This window comes from Peromyscus maniculatus, chromosome 17 (genome assembly GCF_049852395.1).
Source record: "Peromyscus maniculatus bairdii isolate BWxNUB_F1_BW_parent chromosome 17, HU_Pman_BW_mat_3.1, whole genome shotgun sequence".
Taxonomy (NCBI): domain Eukaryota; kingdom Metazoa; phylum Chordata; class Mammalia; order Rodentia; family Cricetidae; genus Peromyscus; species Peromyscus maniculatus.
Window position 1 is genome coordinate 39,782,571 of NC_134868.1, and position 26,210 is coordinate 39,808,780.

General features: G+C 38.5%; 1 protein-coding gene across 4 annotated transcripts in view; it reads left to right on the forward strand.

Moving 5' to 3' along the window:
* Wrn (WRN RecQ like helicase) overlaps positions 1-26,210 on the forward strand; it is a 118,106-nt gene that overhangs the window by 67,392 nt on the left and 24,504 nt on the right. For all 4 annotated transcript variants that reach the window (XM_015992785.3, XM_015992787.3, XM_076553533.1 and 1 more), the window contains 9 exons: positions 1,679-1,853; positions 5,146-5,327; positions 9,673-9,774; positions 10,031-10,123; positions 13,579-13,720; positions 23,094-23,264; positions 23,340-23,437; positions 24,188-24,260; positions 25,236-25,306. In XM_015992785.3, the coding sequence (XP_015848271.1) occupies positions 1,679-1,853; positions 5,146-5,327; positions 9,673-9,774; positions 10,031-10,123; positions 13,579-13,720; positions 23,094-23,264; positions 23,340-23,437; positions 24,188-24,260; positions 25,236-25,306 (1,107 nt within the window). The remainder of the gene's footprint in view (positions 1-1,678; positions 1,854-5,145; positions 5,328-9,672; positions 9,775-10,030; positions 10,124-13,578; positions 13,721-23,093; positions 23,265-23,339; positions 23,438-24,187; positions 24,261-25,235; positions 25,307-26,210) is intronic.

Below are 26,210 nucleotides of genomic sequence, written 5' to 3' on the forward strand. Positions count from 1 at the left end.
GCAGACAACCACAGCTACTCTGAGTTCATGAGTGCAGTGGTCCTGTCATGTCCAGGAGACACTGATTCACCCCAGTTTTCTCTGACCATTGGCTTTTACAATCCATTTGTCCACTCTTCCATGATGTTCAAAGCATATATATTCTGTGAGAGGGAAGCAGAAGGGTAGGTGGGCAGGAACTAATTCTTTTGATATTGTTTTTATTTTATGCTACTACTTGAATAGGGCATATACTTGTAATAATTTACAAGTAAATGAACAAATAAGACATGGACCTTTCTTATGAGTTCTATCTACTTTACTAATTACATGACCTACCTCTGCTATAGGGACTTGTTTTTTTAATAGTCTAAATGGAGTCTGCACCGTTCCAAGGACTGCCCTAGGTGCTTTATACAAGTGAGCTTGCTAAATCGTCTAACTGACAAGGAAGCTACCGATCTTCGTTGTACTGATGAAGCTGGCCATTGTGCTTCTATGATTTGTTTTGTTAAATATATTTTGTATGTTTTATTTGGTATGCTAAGAACCTTTATAATGCCGTATTCTCTGGCCTGCCTGCTGAGTGAAAAGTTGCTATTTTCATGATATGAAGTAGTCTGAATAAAGTCAAATATTTTTCTCCTGCCAGTACAAACACAAAAGAAATCTAGGTAAGTAAGAACTTAGAGTATTGTTAGTGTTTTGCACTTTGAGAAAGGATAAAAGTGGAAGAGACGGACCCGAGGCCAAGGAAGCACTGGTTCTTGTTGTGGATCTTAGGGGATAATTTAAGAAACAAGTGAGCTATGCCTGTTGTTCAGAACAGAATAGGAACAGAATAAATAAAATAGTTTTTGCTATTCTAGCGTCTCCTTGAATACATTGTACTACACTTTCCTTTTACAGCAAAGGGAAAAGTCCTCTACATTTCTACAATTATGTCACGACCTAACCCCTAACCTCTGGTCCTTTCTCAATGCACATTATTCCCAAGATCTATGGCTCTTCCTCCTTACAGTGACTCTCTCTCCCTTCTTAAAGATCGAATTTTTAAAGTGCCTTCCCCCGTCTTTTCTGGTGCTGCATTTTCCTATTTTTCTGCCTTTGTTTGCCTAACAATATTCTATGGAAATGCTTTCTTCTCATTTTTATGTTAATTCTGCTAATTGAGATTAATTTTTAGCCCAGCCTACTATAATCTCCCCTAACACATCTATCTCCTTGGTTCTACTTGATGTATTTTATAGATAACTTTCAGTTTTATCATCTGTGGGCACATCCTTAAACCTTGGAGTAATGTTTTATCTTTAAATCTTATGTAATATTTTATGCAATGATGAAACTATTCAGTTACCTCTTAAATAATCAAAGGCAAGTCTACTGTGCTGTCTTGCGAGAAGTATCTGTAGCCAGACCTTATAAATTTGAAAATCAAGTTTTCTTCTAAACAACCAGATTGCTGATTTTAACTCTAATTTGGGCCAATATTGAATGCCAGAGTTCTGACCTCACATGGTTTGTTTCCATGTTTGTCCACAACGTTTGGGGTTTTAGAGAGCTCCAGCACTGGCTTTTGAGTCTGCTGACTCCTTAAAGACTTAGTAGAAAGCAAAGATTGTGAAAGATAAAAGCCCGATACCCTGAAGCATACGTATGATAGGTGTGTTTGCCTTCTCCGTCTCCACCCTCTCCACAGTTCTGCCTGGGAATTTGAAGGTCCTACTATCATCTACTGTCCTTCCAGAAAAATGACAGAACAAGTTACTGCTGAACTTGGGAAACTGAACTTAGCCTGCAGAGCATACCACGCAGGCATGAAAATTAGTGAACGGAAGGATGTTCACCATTGGTTCCTGAGAGATGAGATTCAGGTATGAGGACCAACTCTCTTTCTCTGAATTCTTCATAGAAATAGAAGTAGCCATCAAATATTTATTCACCCAATTTTTCAAATAATTTTGTTGTATTAGGCATAGTGTAATTACTCTGATAAGGGCAATCATTCTATAGTGCAAATAAGTGTAGTGAGCCACACAGTTTAGTGAAAATAACAAAATGTATCTGTTGCTGAGCAACACAGAGGGGAAACACTAGCTCTGGCACAGTAGGTTGTGTAATGAGAGTGGCCGTGAAGGAATGTGACACCCGAGGAGAGTCTAAGTTTGTCAAGTTCACCAGGTCAGTAGGTACTGAGGGCAAAGTCACTGGTTGCAGAACCCCAGGAAGGAGCAGCAGGTGCAGAGACACTGTCCTGTGAGAGCACAGGGGGCTCAGAGAAGGAGGTGTTTGGAGTGGGTGGAGGGGAAGATGAGTGGTGGGAATGGCACAGTGAGGGGTCGGGGGAAGTGTAGAGACCAGCAGGAAGTTGGGTGGTTGGCCAACTTAAAGATGAGAAGGACCAGTGGGTACAGGCGCTTGCCTCTCAGCCTGAAAGCATCAGTTCTTGACCTTCCTATTCTTTCCCATGGTAGGAACAGCTCTTATGATTGTTTATAGATGTTTGTCCACATTCATTAATGTTTTTATTATTTCAGTGATAGGGCAGTTTGTTGGATGCATCTGGTTTACTGCCAGTCTTAGTTACTTTTCTGATACATGACCAAGGCAACTTACAGAAGAAACAGCTCACTGGGGGCTTGCAGTTCCAGAGGTTGAGTCTCTGATCATCAGGGTGGAGAACATGGCAGCAGGCAGGAAGGCATGGTGCTGGAGCAGCAGCTGAGAGCTCACATCTGGATCCATAAGCACCAGGCAGAGAGAGCTAACTGGAATGGCATAGGCTTTTGAAACCTCAGAGCCTGCTTCAAAGCCTACCCCCTCCAACAAAACCGTATCACCTAATTCGTTGCAAACAGTTCTACCCCTGGGTATCATTATTCAATCATACAAACCTACGAGGGCCATTCTCATTCAAACCACCACACTGCCAAGTATATGACTTGATTGAAGCTTTAATATTTTAAAAGATGGCTTAAAAATCTTCAGTGGTCCTTTCCAATGCAGAAAGTCACTAATTTGAGTCCATCTTATAAAAATTAAAGTTTTATATCAATAGTTGCAATCTAGCTAACATCAGGTAGTGTTTTGTCTAACAGATAGACCTGTAAATTCCTTCCTGGCCATTATTCAGAAGCATCACATATTTTCAAACCTTTCCCTTTTTTAACATGGTGAAATACATGTTATCTTTTGTGTACAGTTTTGTCTGGGACTCTTGGAATTGATTACTTTCTGTCGAGTGTTTATTGAGTTCTTAATGAATTTATCAATGTAACAATTATGTAACAATTTATAGTCATTTCTATCATTTTCCAATGGATTTCTGTTTTATGGCAGCCACAGAAGCTGACCTTTGTAGCTCTTCATATGATAGACTGATGCTTGAAACTCTTTTCTATTTATACTTTTAGAAAAAAAATTCTTTATTTAGTATCTACTCAAATCAAATCACAAGTGCATCTAGCTTTCCATTGTTTGCATGTAACTGTTTGTTCTCAAATTTTATTTCACACTTTAGCTTTGTCCTTCCTATGTTTTAAGATACCTTTTCTTGAATGGAATTATGAATAACTTATTTGGTAAAATAACTTTAATTTATACCTGAAAGCTTATAGGCATAGTTTGAAAATCTGGTTAGTAGATTAGTTGATATCAAAAGAAAAAATCATCTGGTTATGGTTGGAATTATATTGCTTATTAATTACTAGCTGTAGAGAACCTCTTGTCTTTGCCTAAAGTTCTCACTTCCACATCTGTGCCATGATTACCATTTTCTCATCCTTCTTTTGCATGTTTTACTTTGATTTCCTGTATTCTTCCTTTCCTCCTTCCTGTCATTCTCCTGGCCCATCCCAGAACGTATGTTATTAACAACACTTTCATCTTATTTTGACATGCAGCTACTTCTGTTGTGTCTCCAGTGAAGTGTCTTCTCCTGTCCCCTCTCCCAATCCTTCCCACTGACTCTGGGTGTTTATTGCTGTATCTTGTCGTAATTGGCTTGTACTGCCATCTTAATTTTTTTTATTAGTTTTTGTGATTCTCTATTGACTCCCCACTTAAAATGTTGCAGTTCACTTGTCTTTCATATGTGTTACTGTTCTTTCCTTCCCATGCCTGTGAGTTCCTAGACCCCTTTTCCTTCCCTGTAGATGCAAGTTTCTGTCCTGCCCAGTCCTGCAGCCATTCAGTCCCAAGTAAACACACAGAGGTTTATATTAATTGTGAACTGTTTGGCCTATTGCTCAGGCTTATAACTGACTGACTCTTACACCTAAATTAACCCATAATTCTTGTCTATGTTTAGTCACGTGGCTTGGTACCCTTTCTCAGTCCAACATTCTCATCTCACTTTCTCTGCATCTGGTTGGCAGCCACATCTCTGCCTTTCCTCTTCCCAGAATTCTCCTAGTCTAGTCGCCTGGCCTACACTTCCTGCCTGGCTCCTGGCCAATCAGCATTTTATTAAACTGATACGAGTGACAAATCTTTACAGTGTACAAGAGCATTATCCAGTACTTCTCTGTTGGTTTACATCATAATTTGGGTTAGCTGTTATACAGTTATTAACCTAAACACTTTGTCTTTAATCCTTATAATATATTGTTATATTTTTGCTTATTGTTTTATATTCTTGTTTTTAAAGATTTTTTTTTCTGTGTACTCATTACTAATTCTTCTGAGTTTTTTTTCCCAACCATACAAATGCTACTTTAGTAGGTTCATTCATATTAGGTTGTTTGACAGTTTTATCTTCTTGATATTATACCCATCAAAAAGATGTAGCGTTAACTGCATTTCACTCTTCAGTCATGAATGATGTAGTTCTTAGAATAAGACATTCTGCTATCAGGTGAGGATACTTGAAACTTCATAATAATACAAGTTTTATTTACGATAGTAACTGTTTCTCATAGCTGCAGTTATCCAAAGAAACTGCTTTATTTGCTTCGTACAGAGATGAATAGAAATCATATTTTATGGTCACTAACCTTTATTTGTATTTGGATAGATAATCTTTCAGTCTGTAAGTGAAGTTGAAGTTATATTGAATTGAAGTTATATTGAATTCACCTTTACATCAGTGAACGAGCTATTGTTTTATCATTTTAAGTTTTAGTTATGTTGAAATGTGATTTTCACTGTGTTATTGTTTCTTCTCAGTGTGTTGTAGCTACTATAGCTTTTGGAATGGGCATTAATAAAGCTGACATTCGCAAAGTTATTCATTATGGTGCTCCTAAGGAAATGGAATCCTATTACCAGGAAATTGGTAGAGCTGGCCGTGATGGACTTCAGAGTTCTTGTCACTTACTCTGGGCTCCAGCAGACTTTAACTTAACTAGGTAAAAATGCTTATTGCTTTCACCTTACAAATTTCTTTTTCCCTTTCCAATAAAGTATTGGAGGAAGTGTCTAAAATTTCAAGTGATCTGTGAGTATATTTAAAGGGGTCACAAGCGAAAAGTGAGCGAAACTAATAGAACACCCATGAAGAGTATTTGTGGTAAGTATTGTCACAGAGGAGATGATCCAGTTCTACCAGTATCTGGTTAGTGTGAGGAGCTAACAAGATCAGGACTCTCCTTGGATGTAACATGGGTCTTATGGCAGACTGTCCTGTTGTTGTACAGTAGTGATCGGTTCCCACCCTTTAAATCCTTAGGTGATATGTCTCCCATTTTATCTCATGAGATCCCAGGTATTTTGCTAAATTTTTTCTCCCAGTGCTATGATGGTGCTTATTCTAAAAGATGTGTTTACTTCTTCTTCGACTCTCTTTACTGTTGTTTCCATGATTAGTTTCATAAGTTTCACAGCCATTACTCATAGCTGTGAAAATTACCTTGTTGACTTTGCATGGATAATCATGTCACAGTGTATTGACAGAGTGCTCTCATAAAACAGTAAGTTTTCGTGTTCATTGTTGAAATTCAAGAAAAGGGAAACTATTTAACTTAAATACTAAGTAAGTTGTCACTTAAGTTCTGTCAGATTATATTTGAAAGAACAGCTTTAACTTGTGTGGGAGGCCAGCTCCCACCTTTTGAAGGGTTCATAAGAGAGAGGGATAAGAAAATACTAGATAGAAAGAGAGACCTAATCTCAGGATAGCTTCAGGAGAGCCTGAATCACTACCCAATGGCCTCGAATGTTTATTCAAAAGGCTTTTTATAAATTGTAAGGGGAGAGGCAAAAGACCTCCCCCTTACAAGATCAAAGCACACCACACAGCCAAGTGTAGACCCTTCCAAATGCCTGGTGAACACGCCTGTGGCCAAATCATCTCCTTATGCAGCCGTGCTGGGTAAAGCAAGCTCAGATTCTCTGACCCTGAGTAATTTCTCACTAAATAGCCTCTGTGGGCTCCCACAAAATTGCAGCATCTTAGGGGCAGTATTTACCAGTTTATCTTCAGGAACCAGGGAAAGAAACCAGGATAGTTCAAGCAGTGAGCTTGCCAATATAAGGGGGTTCTCAAGGGTTCTTCCAGGTTGATGAGTAAGTTAGGGTCTTCAGTGGACATATTAGTTCATTTTATTAAAACGATTATTGAGCCTACCCCAGGCAGGCATTGTTCATCTTCATCACTTTTCGGGGTGTTGAGTGAATGCCATGTTCTAAGAGCTGAACTTGGTGCTAAGGATGCAAAGGTAAATAAAAGCAGACATGGTGCCTGCTCTTGTAGGACTTGCTCTGGTTGGAATGGTAGATCTTAATGAGAGAACTGTGTGTGTATGTACACATGTATAGTATTCTTTTCACTATTCTCATTTTTCATTTGGAACCGTCAATTATTAGTTTTTTTAAAGATCATATAAATATATCTTTGTTCTTGTTTGTTTTAAGACAGAGTCTCACTCTGTAGCATTGGCCGGTCTAGAATGTAGACCAAGCTGGCCTTGAACTCACAAACATCCCTCTACCTCTGGAATGCTGAAATCAAAGGTGTGTGCTACCACCCAAATAAGTTTGATAACTGTTGTGTGTTAAGTGCTATGAAAGAAAGTTACTTAGAGAGTGTTGTTCACCAACTTGAGAAGTCAGGTCAGACTTCCCCGAAGAAGTGGCAGCTAAAGAGAGTCAGAGCAGATAAGTAGAAAGGTTTATGGTAAGATCGAAGATCTTTCTTCTAGGAATATTCAGTATATTTTGCTTTGTGACATGTAGCGCTGAACTCTGTCCGCTGTAAGCAATCATTCTTAACCACTGCACTGTCCCTCCAGGCCAGGAATCTCTGTCTTTATCAACCTTTTTTTGAAACTAATTTAAAGTAAGTTGGATAGAACACATCTATGCAAGCTAGTATTAAATTTGGAATATATCAAGTATCAGTTGCTTAACACCAGACCTTATTTTATTTGTGCATTATGCTAATATGCTAGAAACATTGTAGGCCTGTGTTTTCTACTGCAAGCTCATCAGTAGTTACAGTTCTGGTTTACTTGGGTTTTAAAAGATATGCTAAGAGGTTTGTCTCCTAAGATTGGTCAGGAAGTAATGGTGGTGCCAGAACACCCCCACAGTTGTCACTTATTATACATGGGTGTTGGTCTAGGACCCTCAGATACCAAGAATCTCATCATGTGCAAGTCTCCTGTACAGAACAGCACAGTATTGGTTTATGGCTGTGTACTCCCTGTATACTCTGTCTCTAGCCTAAGTATACAATCTGTTATAAAGTAAATGATGTGTAAATAGTTTTATGTAATGTTTAGAGAATTCTGACAAGAAAAAAAGCCTCAACATGTTCATTGCAGGCACAACCATTGTAAGTGTGGTAGGACTTTAACTTGGGTTAACCGATCTCAAGAGCTGAGTTAGTGGGCGCAGAGGATTACTCTTTGTGTCAGTAACAAAGGGGCGAAAACTGTAGGGGAAGGATAGAACAGAATAGAGCAAGGATTGAGGATGAATTTGTACCATCAAGATTTTGAACTGCAAGAGTCCCTGTAATTTATAAAAGTTTTAGGCTATCTCATGCTAAAGTTCTGTGACTAGGAAAAGAAACTTGTCTAAGTGATCATGCAATGATTTTAGCTTCCTGGTGTTTATTTATTTGTTTAATTTTTGTGATGCTGGGTATCAAATCTTGGCCTCACTCATGCCAGACAAGCGTATGCAGGCCACACCCTCAGTCACTATTGTGTAATTTTATATTCCCTGTTCTGTGATTTTGTATTGCTTACCGCAGAGCAAGGGCACAGGCGGTGTCCCGATGATTCTGTTTACTCTCTTTCTATTCCTATCCAGTAGATCCTGCCGTCTTTTCTTTCAAAGAGAACAATTTAGAGAGTAATCTTAATCTAATGAATCTTTGACTATGTGCAACTGATTTAATGCTAATAATTTTAGAATTGTTACAATTTGTGGTTTTTTTTTTTGTTTGTTTGTTTGTTTTTCGAGACAGGGTTTCTCTGCGTAGCTTTGCGCCTTTCCTGGAACTCACTTGGTAGCCCAGGCTGGCCTCGAACTCACAGAGATCCGCCTGGCTCTGCCTCCTAAAATTTGTTTTTTTGTGAAATATTATATTTAACTAACTTAATAGTAGTAAAAGAAAAATAAAAATAATAAATATTTTATTGAGTTTCTTTTTTTTTCAAATGAAATGAACATGTAAATGAACATGGATAAGATTATTTAAATGTATTTCATCCCAGCCAAATATACTAAGATACAGTTCTGAGAATAGGCATTTGTTTTCTTGATTCTATCCCAGAAGGATGAGGAAACTAAATAAAACTTATTTTTTTTTTTAAATCTCTGAGCTAGTAAGTATGAAATTAGATAGTAGCACAGGAATTAGTGTTTCCAGTTTAGGGGATTTGGAGGAAAAATAGATTGTGAATGGTCCATTGAAAACATAGTTTTGAATAATGGATCATTTGTACATTCAAACTTTCTAGAACCCCTTGCGAATGGTATACAGATATTTTGATTAATCAGAAGGCTGGGTATTGCAGACATTAGTGAGTGAAGTCCATAATGATGAGGTTCGGTATTCACATTTAGCTACTATATATTCAATTAGAGTTTCATATTGCAATAGCTAAAAACCACTTCGTGCAGACGTTTTGATTGTTGGAAAGATGTACAACACCACCTGGAAGACTTCATCACCTCGTGTTTGAAATACACGAATCTGGTCACGGAAGGTAGAAAGCAACAGTTATGCTGAGCTGCAGCGGCGCTGACTTACAGATACCAACAAACGTGCTATCACTGTCACCCCACGGTGACAGGAGGAATTCTCATACTTTACTGTTGTCCTTAAGTGTCCCCACAGTGCGGAGGGACAGCGTTGGAGGGCTGAGCTGTCCTCTGAAAAGCCAGTGGGGTAAAGGTTCATGCTAGAATGATGAGCCTCTTTAAGTATTCCTTACATAGGTGCTTTAACTTTCTCATAAAACATCACTTACAAGATACATTCCTGAGAAAAGTGCAGGATCCATGTATCAGAAAGCTCACTAGAAACCATGGCATATGCGGTCTGTGAATCAAACGGAAAACTTCAAAGTCATTGATGGAATTCTCTTGTCAGGGGCCATGGCTGGGAACAATACAGGCCATTTCTAGGGGGATAGAAACATTCTTTATTGTAATACAGTGGGGGATTCTGTGGGTTATTAAAAATAAAATAACAAAATTGACAGTATAATTTTAAATATTCCTGTGATTTTCAATTGGCAGGCATCACCTTCTTGAAATACACAATGAAAAGTTCCGATTATATAAATTAAAGATGATGGTAAAAATGGAAAAATATCTTCATTCCAATCGATGCAGGCGACAGTATGTATTATTTGTTTTTATCAGTTAGAAGCATAGGCCTTTAGATGGTGCTTTAAAAAAGTTAATTAAAAGTATTTTTAAAGAATATTTGCTTTATACATACTGAATTTTAGGACTTGTTTATTTGTGTTTAAATAAATTGATATGAGGTATTGCTGTCCCAAATAAATACAGTAGTGATGGTAATAACCTCATTCTGGGTGGTGGTTTAATATGTCCACATTTATTCTCTAATTTAAAACTTTCTCTTCCTCAGAATCATCTTGTCCCATTTTGAGGACAAACGACTACAGAAGGCCTCCTTGGACATTATGGGGACTGAAAAATGCTGTGATAATTGCAGGCCCAGGTAAAAATTTCTTCTTGATGTATATTCTAGAAACTATTGTTTCTCTTTCTCCTCAAATCATGTTTTATTACATTTTTATTGGCTGGTGAGTAGTTTTTAAAAATGGCATAGTTACTTTATTTAAAATAAAACAATGTGAAGAGGTTTACTTTTATACAATAAAGCCATAAAATGGTAGGCCTAGTTAGTCAATTGTTGTATTTAACTATAAGTGGCCTAAATGTACTCATTAAAGGCATAAATAATCAAAATGGATTTTAAAAGTATACTATCTGATGGTTTCCATAAGGTCCAGTACAGTTATTCAGATAGGTTAAAAATAATGAAATATAAAACATTGTGAAAAATGCTAATCAAAAGAAAACTTAAGTTACTATTTTAGTATTGGCAGTGGAGACTTCAGAGCAAAGCATATTATCAGAGGTAAAGAATGGTGTGGAACAATATGAAAGTGTCAGAGTTCTTCAGAGAAATGGTACCAAGGACAGAGCAAGGGTGAGGGCATGGGCAAGGGCGTGGGCATGGGGGAGGGCATATGTGGGGGGAGAGACCACAAGGAGGAGAGGAGGGTTGAGATGGAAAGAACAGAGAAGAAGGGGGGTGATAATGTGCATTGTTGGCAAGTCTTAAAACGTGGAGCATAAGTCAGTGGTCTGGACACTATGTCAGGCAAGAGCTGATATTACAGAGTTGAAACAGAATTCCTAGTTCAACAAACCAGTTTTTGCTAAGACTTTGAACTCAAAGAGGGTGATTATTGAGTATAACTTCTTTATCTAGAGTTATCTGATCATAAATAGTATTCACATCTACAAAGTACTTTTGCTGTGGCATCTTGACTATTGTCTGGCCAAACAACTGAGCCCCATAGCATAGCCTCTTCGACGCATTAGCCATATAGCCCTGAAGACATAATCAGGAATGTGCACATTTCACATAAGAACCTACAGAACTAAAAGGGGGGACAGAAACCCACAAGAGTATTTGGTGACATTAACACCTGCTTACAAATCATTAATAGAATCGATGGACAGAAATGGGTAAGGGATGCCAAGAGTGAGGACATGCCTGTAATCGCAGGACTCAGGGGTTCAGGTAGGAAGACCAAGTATCTGAGGCCAGCCTCCCCTACCAGTGACTTCAAGATGACCCCAGGTCCCATGAGGAGACTGTGTCCTAACATACCAAGAACAAAAGCAAAAGCAGGACTCAACGACAACCATGGCCCACCCCAAAGCCCTGAAACTAACCCCCCACTAAATCCATGAGGAGACAGAGGAAATAAAGAGGACTTCCAGCAAACCAGTTCTAATTAATTTCTTAAGAGCATTTTACCCATTCTTTTCAAGGGCATCTGGAATGCTTAGGGACATGTATTTTCCTGTGAACCATAAAACAAACCCTGACAAATGAAGAAATACTCTATTTGGATAAAATATGTTTTTTACTTTAATGGAGTCAAGCTAGGAAGCAGCAGTGGAAGAAAAGGGAAATCTCCAAACCCTTAGAAATAAATCAGTGTACTTCTAAATAATTTGTGAGTCAAAGTTGTACATCACATCAGAAAATGTTTTGAACCCATGTAATAAGAATATAAAATGACTGGGATATAACTAGTATGCTTCTGCCAAGATAATTTGTAGTGTTAAATGCCACATTAAAGAGTATACGTTTCAAGCAGATCACTAAGCTTTTACTTTAATGGGCAACTAAGAGGAGAATCAACAGGAAAAAGGCAATAAAAATAATTGCATAAGCCAGTGAAATAGAAAACAAGACCAGTAGAGGAAAGTTGGTTCACCCCAAAGTTCATTATTTGTAAAAATAAAAAACAACAACAAAAAAAAAAAAAAAACCCCGTTTGACAAGACTGACAGAGAAGAGGGGAACACAGATTACCAATATCAAAGTGAAAGAGAATTTTATTGCAACCCCATAGTGAGAGGGCACAAAGAGAACTCTCTGAACCAATCAGTTTACAGAAACTCAGTCATACAGATCTCATGGACCAGTTTCTTAATGTCCTCTAATTGACAGTGTTCAGACACTGTGAATCACAGCCGAATGCTCGCCTCACCACTATAAGCATTGAATTTTACCTTTAAAACCTCTGAGAAGAAAGCTCTCTAGCCCACCTGGCTTCAATGACAAATTCTAGAAACATTTAAATGAGGAAAGAACCCCATTCTACAGTGTGGTTCCAGGTGCATATTCTCCGAAAGACAGAACTGTAGGGAGGACCCGCAGCTGGCAGAGGTTAAAGACAGGGAGAATGAATGGATTGGAGAGCAGTGCATTTGTTGGGTCTTGATGGTGAGGGTTCAATGAATCTGCACGTAGGGATATGCACAGTTTAACTATATTATACTATAAAGAAAATAAGCACAAATGCCACCTCTTTGAGTTAGTTGTGTCTCTAGGTCTGAAGCAGCACTGTTGGGTATAGAATTTTAAAAACTTTTAGAAATTAGCGCTAACCACAATCACGTGGCGGCTGCCCTGGCTGGGATTCTGCAATTCTGCTTTCCTTGAGCCTGCCTCTTCTGAGTGCCTCCATGAAACTTAGCTTCTGGGTACAAGAAAGCACTGTGTGGGTTGCTGTATTGTGATTTAGATCTCATGTTTAAGATAACATATTTAAAGCGGTAAGATAAAGTATGGGTCATACTTTATGGGGACTTGATAACTTTAAATACTTTGAAGAGAAAGTCATCTAGCATCCCACCAAGGAGGTAAACGAGCGAATAAGCCTAAACAGGGGCTTTTCTTTTTTAAATCCAAACAGAATGTTTTTATCTGGATTATTGACTGCATTCCTATTGCTATTTTAAAGATACATCTGATGTGGAAAGTAGTTGAATTTGGTAATTTAAATGTAATAGTTGGTAGTCTCTAAGGATTTCTTTTGTTCTCAAGCTAAACAATTCTTGTTTGCAGTAATGTAATTTTGCATCAACCTGGAGGATGACTACGAAATTTAACTGCTAAATGTACCAGCATGACAAGTTTATGAGCTCCAGTGTTGTGTTTTAAAATTACTAGGTTTCAAACTAGCATAGTACTGCATAGCCATTTTTTAAGTTAGAAACTTTTTCATTAACCCCTTTTCTGGTATAACGTAACACTAGCGTCCAATATTTTATATAATTGATCACGTGGCGCTTCCCTAGCTGGGATTCTGCAATTCTGCTTTCCTTGAGTTTGCCTCTTCTGAGTGCCTCCATGAAACTTAGCTTCTGGGCACAAGAAAGCACTGTGTGTGGGTTAGCTGTATTATGATCTATATCTCATGTTTTAGATAATGAACATGCTTTCGGGTGTAATAAGCTTTGTTTGTAGTTTTGGAAGCACTGGACACGTGAGATATTTTTAACATGGTTCACAGTTGCATCTTTTTATTTCTAAAGGAACACGCTCTGCTTGTGTTTTCTTAGTATATTATTACTCTTCTTCAGATTGAGTCATTGCTATTCCACTAACGACTCAGAGGACACATTCCAAGACTTTGGCCCCCAAGCATTCCAGCTGCTCTCTGCTGTGGACGTCCTACAGGAGAAGTTTGGAATTGGCATTCCTATCTTATTCCTCCGAGGATCCGTAAGTGCATCTGTGATGGCTTCTGGGACAGTTTCTGACAGTGCTCTCCACTGCTGTGACTGTAGCTCTGCCCTTAGGTGACTTGCTGTAGTTCACAGCCACCTTGAGTTCCAGCTTAACCCTGCACTCGTTGCTTTGGACAGATCTTGTATCACGTCAGACGCTGTTTTTGTTGTTGTGAGCTGGTGTTCAGGTGTGCACTGCAGACTGGAAATAATGTATTAGCTTACCACACTGCAATTGCATTAATCCCTAGACTGGCGTTGCTTAGGATAATTAAAGAAAGTTAACTTTCATTGTGTCAGGGGACTGGTAGGACAAAATTGTATCTTCTGGTACCCAGGTACGATTATATTCTTTGTACAAAATTTTAGTTTCAGGAATTATTTTGTAAGTGTACTGTGTTCAGTAACAGTGTATGACAGCATATTCTTGCCTCTGATTGTATTTCAAGTTGGAAGTATGTAACATTCTAAGAAAGTGTTTTGTTTATTTCGGTTCTTTACAAGTGACTAGCCTAGTTTAATTGAACTGCTTCCTGTTTTGAGTGATTCATGTGCCCTCGTTATGCTGGCAGATGTCAGGCACAAACACACTTAAGACCCAATCCTCACGCTTACAGCGCTGGTTTCCTGTGGTCCTTCTGTTTACTTAATCCTCACACTTACAGAGCTGGTTTTCTATGGTCTTTCTGTTTATTTAATCCTCACGCTTACAGAGCTGGTTTTCTGTGGTATTTCTGTTTACCCAATCCTCACACTTACAGAGCTGGTTTCCTGTGGTCCTTCTGTTTACCCAATCCTCACACTTACAGAGCTGGTTTTCTGTGGTACTCCTGTATATGGTAATTTTACTTCTGAATTAGAAGTCTGGAAGTTTAAGAATTGTATAGTAATATCATTTAAATAAACCAAGAGTAGAAGGCATGATACTTTGCAGAGATATCTCCTGATTAAAAAATATACTTTAAGCCGGGCGGTGGTGGCGCACGCCTTTAGTCCCAGCACTCGGGAGGCAGAGGCAGGCGGATCTCTGTGAGTTCGAGGCCAGCCTGGTCTACCAAGTGAGTTCCAGGAAAGGCGCAAAACTTCACAGAGAAACCCTGTCTCGAAAAAAAAAAAAAATAAAAAAAAAAATAAAAAATATACTTTATAGTAGAAGTTAAATGTTCCTTTTGTGTATAGAATTTTAAAATCATTAAGGTAAACTTTTGCTTGTTAAATATTCAAGTGCTTCATGTAAATGTTTTTACTTTCACTTAGAAAGTAATCTATGGAATGAGTTATAAAATGTTTTTAATGAAACACATTGAAAACCTGTATTACCTTTTCAAGTGTCATTCCTTTCAAGATAAATGGTTTTAAAGGGCAAATTTGCTTAAAATTTTAACAATAGAAGTGTTATCTAAGGAATTTTTATCTTTATCAGCTCTGCAGGACAGCTCAAATATAATTGAAACCTATACATTTATTTTCTATCTTTGTCACCTTCAAAACCTGTGTCTCCAATGTGAGTAATTTATAAAAAGTATCCTTGTTTTAATTTGGTGTAATCCGGCTATATCCACTATCAATAAATAAGTTTGTTTCTAGACAAACTTCAAGTGGTCACAAGAGGGATCGGGTTTCACTTATTATTTGAAAACCAAGTCAGACCTCTTCTACAGACAGTGTCTTCTGGGAGTCCTCAAATTAAGCAGCTCACCTCAGTGAAACTTTATACTACCCTTGCCAGCTCCAAGTGTAAGGCTTTTAAAAAAGTATCACTTAATGGAGAGCTGTAGATGCTCACAATAGTGAAAATAAGGCGAGTCACCTGCCCTTGCTTTCAGTCATCCTGATATCTATTGGGATATCGTTGAAAAATTATAACTGTAATTCTCTTGAGAACTAGGCAACTTGTTCCAATTTAGGACAAGTTAATACCTTTGTAGGTAATTTTAATATGTAAGATGATATATCAAGCCATTTTTTGGAGTTACTTTGAAGACATGATGTTTATGAACATAAATATGGTTTCTGTAGAGCTTGATTCTGTCTTCCATGTTTTTTCTAAATATTATGAATAGTTACTCAGTTTATCCATAAATTGGTAGAGTGGAGTTTAAATTTTTGTTTTAATGTGTCCAATTAGGAAGCAACCAGTATTGCCTAGAGAACTTTGTTTTAACTGACTAAACAGTTCTCTATGTAAAAATCTTAGACATTTCTGGAACATGTTGTAACAGCCAATGGCTATAATTTAAAGAAAAACATGATCATTTACATACCAAGAGTATCAAAATGCTAATTCTTTTTTTTTTTTTTTTTTTTTGGTTTTTCGAGTCAGGGTTTCTCTGTGTAGCTTTGCACCTTTCCTGGATCTCACTCTGTAGACCAGGCTGGCCTTGAACTCACAAAGATCTGCCTGCCTCTGCCTCCCGAGTGCTGGGACTAAAGGCGTGCGCCACCACCGCCCAGCGGGTAAAATGCTAATTCTTATCATGGCCTCAGAATTAGACACTTAGACAATATTTTGGGATGTGTATGTGTGCGCATGTATGTGGATGCTCTCACCTCTGTGTGCACATGTGAACACCAGAGGTGGACATTGAGTGTCTTTCTCTGTGACTCTCTACCTTATGGTTTTTCTTTTGAGACAGTCTGTCACTGAACCTGGAGTTCAGTGTTTTGGATAGACTGACTTGCCTGGAGACCTTGACATCCTCCTGACTCCAGCTCCTGCCACCCAATGCTACAGTGATGGACATATGTTACCACACCCAGCTTGTTTCATTAAGTAATAATTTCATTAGCTTTTCAACAATTTCATACACGTATGCAATGTATTTTGGTCATAATCACTCCCTGCCGCTATTCTCCCAACTCTTCCCACGTCCTTCCCTCCCCCTCTCCACCCCATCCCAACTTGATGCCCTTCCCCCACCCCGTGATGGGTATGGAGCCATTTACTGGAATGTGTCCAACATTCCAGGGGCTACATCCTTAAAGAAGAATGACTTTCTCCTTCCAAAGCCATCAGCTTTCAATAGTTGCTCAGTAGGGGCTCATGAACCTCTTCACCCCTTGATGAACATGATACTAGCCTGATAGTGTGCAGGCAACCATAGGCGCTGTGACTTAATGGGCTCAGTGGTCTGTCGGGTCCAGAAGACACTGTTCGTTCCAGTTCTCTACGACCTCTGGCTCTAACAATCTTTATAACCCACTTTTGGGATGAGCCCAGAGCCTCGTGGAAAAGGAGTGTCACATAGAGGTCCCATTTGTGGATAAACACTCTACAGACATGTCCTCTTTGTCCTTTGACCATTTGTGAGTTTCTGCAATACCCACCATCCACTGCACAAAGAACCTTCTCTGGTGAGGCCTGAGAGAGGTGCTAATGTCTGGGTACAGGGATAAGAATTTAGAGTTGAGTTTTATACTATGTCTGTCTAGCAAAATAATAGTAATAGGTTCATCCCTGGGGCCTGTGAGCTCCCCACCCACAGGTTCCGGCCACATTTATAGTGTCATGGATGTATTTCCTCCTGTGAGGTGGGCATGGGAGTGGTAGGGAGGGTACTTAAATCCTGTCAGGAAGTGCTTGGTTGACCCTATAATATTCATGCCACTATTGTACCTATGACATATCTGGCCATGCCAGTTGTTATTTTAGAGCACAGGGTTAACAACTGGGTAAGACTTGGTGACTTTTTCTTGCCTAGCAGCCTGCATACCACCTTCTGGTACTGTGAAAGCTAGCCAGTAAAAAGAAAACTTCCTGGTCAGTGCCAGCTTGATTTCCCCATGTCTTGTGGCCAAGACATGCGGTGTCTTCGGCAATGCAGACTTAAACCCAAGTTTTGGTGGGAAGCTAACAACAGTGGCCCTAGCCTGTACTTTTGGGGGTGTGGTCTATAGGATAAAATAAATAACAATTGTTTGTTTGTTTGTTTTTGAGACAGGGTTTCTCTGTGTAGCTTTGGAGCCTGTCCTGGAACTCGCTCTGTAGACCAAGCTGGCCTCAAACTCACAGAGATCCTTCCTGCCTCTGCCTCCCAAGTGCTGGGATTCACCACCACCCAGCTAAAAGATCATGTTTTATTTATGTGCATTGGACTTTTGCCTGCTTGTATGTCTATATGTGGGTGTTTTGATTCCCCGGAAGTAGGGTTACAGACAGTTGTGAGCTTCCATGTGGGTGCTGGTCATTGAACCTGGATGCTCTGGAAGAGCAGCCAGTGCTCTTAGCCGCTGAGCCATCTCTCCAGCCCAGCTGAGCAACCAATTTGAGAGGCGATGTCTCACACCTGACACTGGGCTTTTTGTTTGGTGAACTTCCTTGAGTAGCATTATCCCCTGTGTAGGGTACCTCCAATTAATCTCTGTCATATAAGTGTGTGTGTGTGTGTGTGTGTGTGTGTGTGTGTGTGTGTGTGTGTGTGTTTAGGAAGCTTATAAAATAGGAAGTTGCCATATGGGCTTTTAAAACAGCCTTTAGTGTTATCTCTCCCTACCTACTTCTCCATCCTACTTGCTCATCCTACTCTACTCTTAAATCATTTTTCCCTTTACGTCACATCTGTTCTATTATTCTCCCTTAAGACTTTCCTCTCTTTCCCCACCCCTACCAATGATCCTTTTTAGATTCTTGGATTCTACAGAAATTCCAAATGAAATACACTATTCTAAATATTCAGTAGTAGGATCCATATATAAGTGAGAACATGCAATGTTTGTCTTTCTGGGTCTGGGTTCTCTAACTCACTATAATGTTTCCTAGCTCAGTCCACTTACCTGCAAATTTTATAATTGAGGTTTTCTTTATAGCCAAATGAAATTCCGTTGTGTTTAGGTACCACATTTTCATCATCTACTTCATCATTTAGGCTATTTAGGCTGTTTTCTTGTCCTAGCAATTGTGAATAAAGCAGCTATGAAAATAGATGGATATGTGTCTCTGTAGTAGGAAATAGAGTCCTTTGAGTGCATGTCCAGGGATGATTTAACTGGGTCATATGATTGATATAATCTTAGCTTTTTGAGGGCTCTTCTTACTGATTTCCAAGGGCCTGCACCATTTTTCATTTCCACAAATAGTGCACAATGGTTCCCCAATCACTGTCAGCATTTCTTGTCTTTTTTTTAAATCTTATCCTCAAAGAAGTTTCAACTTGAATTTCTGACGGTTAAGGATGGTAAGCACTTTTAAAAACATTTCCTAGCCATTTGTATTCCTTCTCCTGAAAATTCCATTTCATTCCATAGCCCACTTTTTGTTTGTTTGTTTTTTTGTTTAACTTTTTGAACTCTTCGTATATTGTGTATACTAACCCTCCACCAGATGTGTAGCTGGCATTCCCATTCTGTAGGCTGTTTCTTCAGTTAAGTAACAGTTTCTTTCGTAGGGCAGCCTTTTAATTTTATGAAGCCTTATTGTTGATTAGTGGTCATATTTTCTAGATAACTGGGGTCCTTTTCAGAATGTCCTTTCCCAAGCTTATATACTAAAGTATACTCCATATTCTTTCTTCTACAAGTTTCAGGTCTAACATTGAAATGTTTGATTCATTTGGAATTGATTTGCCATATCTACTCTCCATCCAGGTGCTGGGGATCCAAACTTGGGTCCTCATATTTAGACATCAAGCATTTTATCCACAAGATTTTTACACAAATTTCTGAGTCCAGAGATTTGACCTATGTAGGTGTTAGGACTGTTGGTAGATTTATGCATGTATGCATGTGTGTGTGTGTGTGTGTGTGTGTGTGTGTGTGTGTGTGTGTAAGTATGTCTGTATATATGTGTTTTAGAGATAAGATCATGCTCAGATTGGCCCTCAACTTGTGATTCTCCTGTTTAAGCCACCTGAACACTAAGATTGCAGGCATGTACTACCACAATCGACTGTAATTGTTGGTAGTTTTATTCACTCTCCAAATTTTTAAAAATATATAACAGGAGAGTACTATGCATTTTAATATTCATCTGATTGAAATATGTTACTATGGGTTGGGTCTGCTGTTCAGTACTGAAAATTCGGTTAACTGCACAAGGCCCTTGGTTCACCCAGAATTATCTACTAAACTACTGAAACTTTGGCTGTGAATATCTTTGGGCTGTAGGAACTGGAAAGAGGCAGGGTTGGCAGGGGGAGGAGGAGTCAGCTAGAAACTTAAAGTCTTCTTGAGCTATTGAACATCTGTTTTTGCATAGGGCACTATCTTTATTATGTAGAGGCTAGAGTGCTGAACTAGACGAGGGTTAACACCTAGTGTCGACCAGGTTACTTGGGAGGAAATAAGTATAACCTGGTGCAGAAAGAGACATGGGACACTTGGATGGTTGGGGACTGTTACTGAAGTTTGGAAGAGAGCATGCCCAGGGGAATCAGGGAAGTGTGTGAAGGGGCCACTGGATTTTTGTGGGGGATTCAGTCGATTTGGGGGTTATAGTTGATGTAGAGATTTGGGCATGGAAGGAGGGAAGAAGAATGAAAGATAATGTTATTCCCAGCAAGAAAAAAATTGACTACGAAAAGCAACTTGAGTTTAGAGGAAGTTAATTTGGAGAAGTAGCAAGTTTTCTTCTTCTTTTTTCTCTCTCCCATTTTCTGCTGTACTAGTGCAAAGGTTTGGCTTCTGTAGAAGCCCATCGCTGGGTGGGGTGGGTGGGGTGGGGTGCCTGGGTCATCAGTTCTCTTTACTCTTGCTTTACCGGCAGTTTATGGGTTCTGCACTGTAATGGGTCCACTTGTTGAACCTTATTGTTTTCAAGTTGACTTTTAAAAAGCAGTATGAACATTTCCCTTTTCAAGATTACATGCCCTGGAAATGAATAAATATGCATACATACATACATACATACGTGTGTGTGTGTGTGTGTGTGTGTGTGTATGTGTGTGTGTAGGCTCTCAGAGCTAAAAATTGCAAAATAGATACTATATTTTCTCTCTGATGACCTTCTCATCCTAAGTAGCCAATGGATAACTTGGAAAGGTAACTAGAACATTTATGCAGTTAATGTGGATGTCTTGCTCACAGTCAGATATCATTAAATATTTATCCAATCTTTATTGTAGGGGTGGGGAGGTGGCTTAGTGGTTAGGAGCATCCACTGCTCTTGCATAGGACCTGGTTTGGGTAGCTAGCACCCACATGGCAGCTCACAGTCTTCTGTAACCCCAGATTGAGAGGAATCTGATGCCTTCTTCTGGCTTCCATAGGCACATGGTATACATACATACATACATACATACATACAGGCAAACACTCATACAAATAAAAAAGAAATATTTTTTTAAAATCTTTATTATGGTGTTTTAAAGCAGGTTGCTCAGTTTAGTTTGAGCTTAAATATTTCTTTTAAAACAAAGATATAACATATCAAAGAATAAAGAGGTTTCTCTGCCTGGTGGTTACCATGGAAACATGGTTTTATAAATTTATTTTCATAGCACACAGTATTCACAATGATTATTGATCATAAAGGGAAGAGGTACTTTCTGTTAATTAGGAAAAGTTTTATTGCTTCATCTCAGTGAATATGCACATTCAATTTTGTTTTTTTCCAATTAGGAAGGAAAAAAAAGGCTAGGAATAATAATCTTTAGTGTCCAGAACTAGTAATTCTAGTTAGGCAACTTAATACTTTTGGTGTTAATTGTAAACAATAGACTCTCCTACTACAAAGTTAAGCCCTAGCGGCTCTTCATGGCTAGTCAGGGAAAACTGATTGCACACTAATGAAGAATATTATGGACTACATAGATATTAAAATGGTTGCTATAGTCAAAGAAAATAACATTTTCCCCTTAATTTTACTATTTATTTGGCATGGACAACTGAAATGAATTCTTTTGTTGGCGGTAATTACAGTGCACTTTAATAGTTGTATTCTCCATGTTGTGTATTAGTGCTTAAAACACATTCAGCTGGCATGTGTTTGGCCAGAAATTGTATTCAAATGGACCCACAATGAGCTTTAGCATCCCCATGGATTACTAGTAAGGAGAGTGCCACTTCCACCTCTATTACTTACTTTTCTCATTGTGATGACCCGATGCCTGGGTAGAAGTAACTTAAGAAAGAAATTGGTTTCGATCCTGGTTAAGGGGAAACAGTCCTTCATGGCAGGGGAGGCGTAGCTTAATGTGGATTTGTCCATAGCATTGGGAACTCGCAGCTGGCCATATCAGGGTAGCATGTAGGAAGCAGAAGAACTCAGGCTGGAAGCTTCACCAGGCTGTAACCCTCAGATCTGCTACCAGTGATCTATTTCACCAGCCGTGCCTCCATTTCCGAAGATCCCACAACCTTTCAAAGGAGTGTCTCCAGCTGAGGACCAGTTTTTCAAATGCATAAGCCTGTGAGCGATGATTTTAATCGTTACAGGGCCTGGGTCACAATTATGCATGATCCTCTGTAATCATGCATGCTTGCAATATTGTAGGGGAGTGGGCCTTGTCTCACATCCTGCTTGTACTTGTCATGCAAATGATAACATCTGATTAACAGAACTAAATCATGTTCAGAATTCTAGATGAAACCAGAAATGTGTATGTGACTTTCCAGTTTGTGTGATAGAGGGCACTGTAGATGCAGGTTATAATTATAGATGAATTTTAATCTATGATAATCACCTCAAAGACTTCATACACAAGTAATTTCTATGATGCCATATGACATATATACTACCATGCACATTTAAAATAGTTAAATGTATAGAATGAATGAAATAGTAAGACGATGAAGGGAAGAGAAGAATACTTTATAGAGACGTAGAGGTGGGCAGAGTCTTCTCTGTCCACAGAAACATGTGTATGACAACTTCTCATGTTTCTAGAACTTAATGATTGAAGAGTCTCTCATAAGACTTCTGCCATCTCTCAGAAGTATCACTGCTCCAACATCAACTAGTTAGCAGGCAGTTTGTACAGGTGTCTCTGGTGATCAGCAGTTAAGTCAACTTGGTAATGTGCTGTGAGCAAAAGCACAGTGAGAAATAACCATTCAGTGAAATCCATGAATTTTTGCCCAACTGCAGGTCATATTTTCTTTTATCACTCCTGTTCTAAAATTGTGACCAATTTTAGAAACTGTTACTCAAAATTCTAATAGCAAAGATAGAATATTCCAGACATGTATCCAAACCTATCCACTGGGAAATGCATCTGAATTATGTGAGGATTTTTCTGTATTTAAGACAGAATTCTATTTTCATTACATATTTGTCAATTGAGTGTTCAGAATGAAAAGGATGAACTTAAAAATCCGAGAAGTTTAAAAGCTGAAATTTGTGTTTAAACCTGAAGAATTGCTGGGTAGGTTTTTGTTTTATTTGGCCTGTTTATTTGAATAAGCATTTTTAGATACTTTATTTCCAATTTCAGAATTCTCAGCGTCTTGACGATAAATACCGCGGTCACAAGCTTTTTGGCACTGGCAAAGACCGAGCAGAGAGCTGGTGGAAGGCTCTGTCTCACCACCTCATAGCTGAAGGATTCTTGGTAGAAGTTCCCAAACAAAACAAATTTGTAAGGACTTGCTCCCTCACAAAAAAGGTAAATAGTGCCGAGATCTACCTGTTTGTCCCAATCCGTCCCACTGTGCATTAAGCTTCTTCTTGTTTTTGATAGGGTAGAAAATGGCTTGGCGAAGCCAGTACACAGTCTCCTCCGAGCCTTATCCTTCAAGCTAATGAAGAGATGTGTCCGAGGAAGGTTCTGCCGCCAAGGTTCTTTTTTTCTTTTTCTCTTTCTTTGTTTTCACTTTTCCCCCTATTAACTTGAAATCTTTAGGTTTTGCTTAAGTGATTGAAATTCTGTCAGTTTACAGACATTGTACAGGTAAAATCAGTGTCCCACTGGAGTGTGAGTGGTAGAAGGGAGTCATGGGGAAGGGTGGGATATAGAACGCTTTCCTGGTTGATGTCAAGTATCTGACTACATCCGTACAGAGCTGTTTTCTAAGATAAGGCTAAAGAAGTGTTCCTTACAGAAGAAAACAGGCTCGAGGAATCCTGCTTTTCACCTTCCACAGCTCACGCTCTGCAATCCATGTGGTGCGAAGATGAAGGATTTGAAATTGCATTTCTGTGCTTTTATACATTCTGCTATTATATTGAAACTACAAATTACAGTCACCCTGTGGCCATATAAAATAAAAAGAAGAGCCAGCAAGTTTTCTTGCCTCTTGCTTAAGGCAACGTGGGGTGATGATACAGAATTGGTGAATCATACCTCCCTAGTGTAGATGTAGGAAGGTAATATGCTTGCTGCCTGCTTTTTAGTATCATACAAATGTTATTGATCAGGTATCAGGTTTTTTTTTTCCTTTGAAACTTTTTTTCAGGGAAATCAGTGTTTTAAAAATATAGATTCTTAAAGGGTAATATAATTGCTACTTCTCTGGAGTGGTGTGATGACACATGAATTGGATGATTACATTTTAACTCAGGAGATACTTTAATTTTGCTGTGTTTCAGTTCTAATCCCGTATCTTCAGAAATGAAGCAACATTCTTCTGATGAAAAGTCAATTGGATTAACTACTGAGCAGGTTTGTTTTCAAGGGATGGTTCTTATCTTATTCTTCATGGATGCAACTCCGGGTTTGAAATCTTGTGTTTGCATTGCTGCTAGTTAGAAGAATAGCAGATATAAAAACCACAAACTGCAAGGAGAAATGTAGTGAATAGAATAAAAATACAATATATGATTTCTTGAGCTAATAAATAAGTAGAAGTATTTCACAAAGTAATTTATTTTTCTTTTAAAGTGTATTTCAGAAATAATTTGTCTTGAGTCTTTTAATATATTATGATACTTATAGGTAATAAATAAGTATGATTCCTAAGTATTCTCATTAAAGCCACACACACCCTCATCCCATCTTCAAATGAACATATATACATATATATGTATATATATACACATACACCCATCCCATCTACAAATGAACATATATATATGTATATATATACACACACACCCATCCCATCTGCAAATGAATATTATACACACACACACACACACACACACACATTTCACACATACACACACACACACACACACACTCACACACACACACACATTTCACACATACACACACACACACACACACACTCACACACACACACACACACACACACACACACCCATAGCCATCCCATCTGCAAAGGGACATACATACATTTTTTTGTTTTATTAGTCTCTTAGTAACTACTACAGATTCTTCATGCACAGGCTGTCTTTAGCTAATTAGATCACGGTGATGGGCAAACAGTGAATTAAATCTCCTAGTGTACCACTCATGGAGTTGAATCACCCCTGTAACTCGAGCTTATGTGTCTTAGGACATTCTTTGGATCATTCATCCTTTAGCCTGTGGTGGCTCAACAGCTTATTTATTTGAAGACTTGGTTACTTAGGGGAATAATTGTTAATGTGAGTTTTTTTTAATCTTATTTTCTTTGTATTTAAATGTTTTTGTAATTTCTTTTTTTTTTAATGGACTTTATTTGTGGAAACATAGTCTAATTTGGAGAGAATGTATTCATTCAAAGCATCTGAGAAATCTTCTGGGAGTAACATTCCTAAAAAAAGGTACAGAGTTTCAATTTTAATTTTTTATATTTGCTTAATATTATTGATACTACTGTTTTCCTTTCTTTCCTAAAGAAAAAGGACTATCAGATTGCAAATGCAGGTGAAATCAGAACACAGTCTCTGTGGTTCTGGAAAGAGTCGCGTGGGAAGGTCGGGCGGTAGACTGTGCTTCTTGGGCACCTCCGTTCACAGTGCTTTGTGTTAAAATGCTAAGCACTTTTAGGCTATTTCTGAGTTGGCCACTACTGTTCTCATTCCAAAGTCAGATATATCAAGGGCCGGGCCATTAACCTGTTTGTGAATATATAGCTAATGACATTGCTGGATCACATCTGTGTTTGTCTGCCTCGAGCATTTAACCACTGCTACTATGTGTTTGGGAATACATAGTCCCAACCCATTTTCAAATACAGGTATTATGGCAATGAGACTGGAGATGTAACAATTGTTAGAGAATAAAGCTAAAATACCCATTGTGGCTTCAGTTTGTTGTCTTCTTGTCCTGGGGAAGGAGCCCAGCGCCTGCTTATATTAGATAAGCACTCTACCACTGAGCCCCAAACCCAGCTGGTCACACTTTAATCTTACTGTGTGACTTGCTGACATAATAGAAGTGTGGAACCTGTATAGAATCTAATATCCTGTCTGAGAACCGGATAATAGAAGTGTCGCGGCTTATATTATATACAAAGATTAAATGGGCTGTGCCTATATTCATATGAGATTAAAATGAATATGCCATAAGACCCACACACTTGCTATGCTTTGCTCATTTACATTCACTACTTTGGATCTAATAAAACATCTGTCACAGTATTAATTTCCTTACCTTAAACAATTTCTTTTTTTGTTTGGCTGTGTGATGTGCAATTACTAATGTTTTATTTAAATATAACGTTTA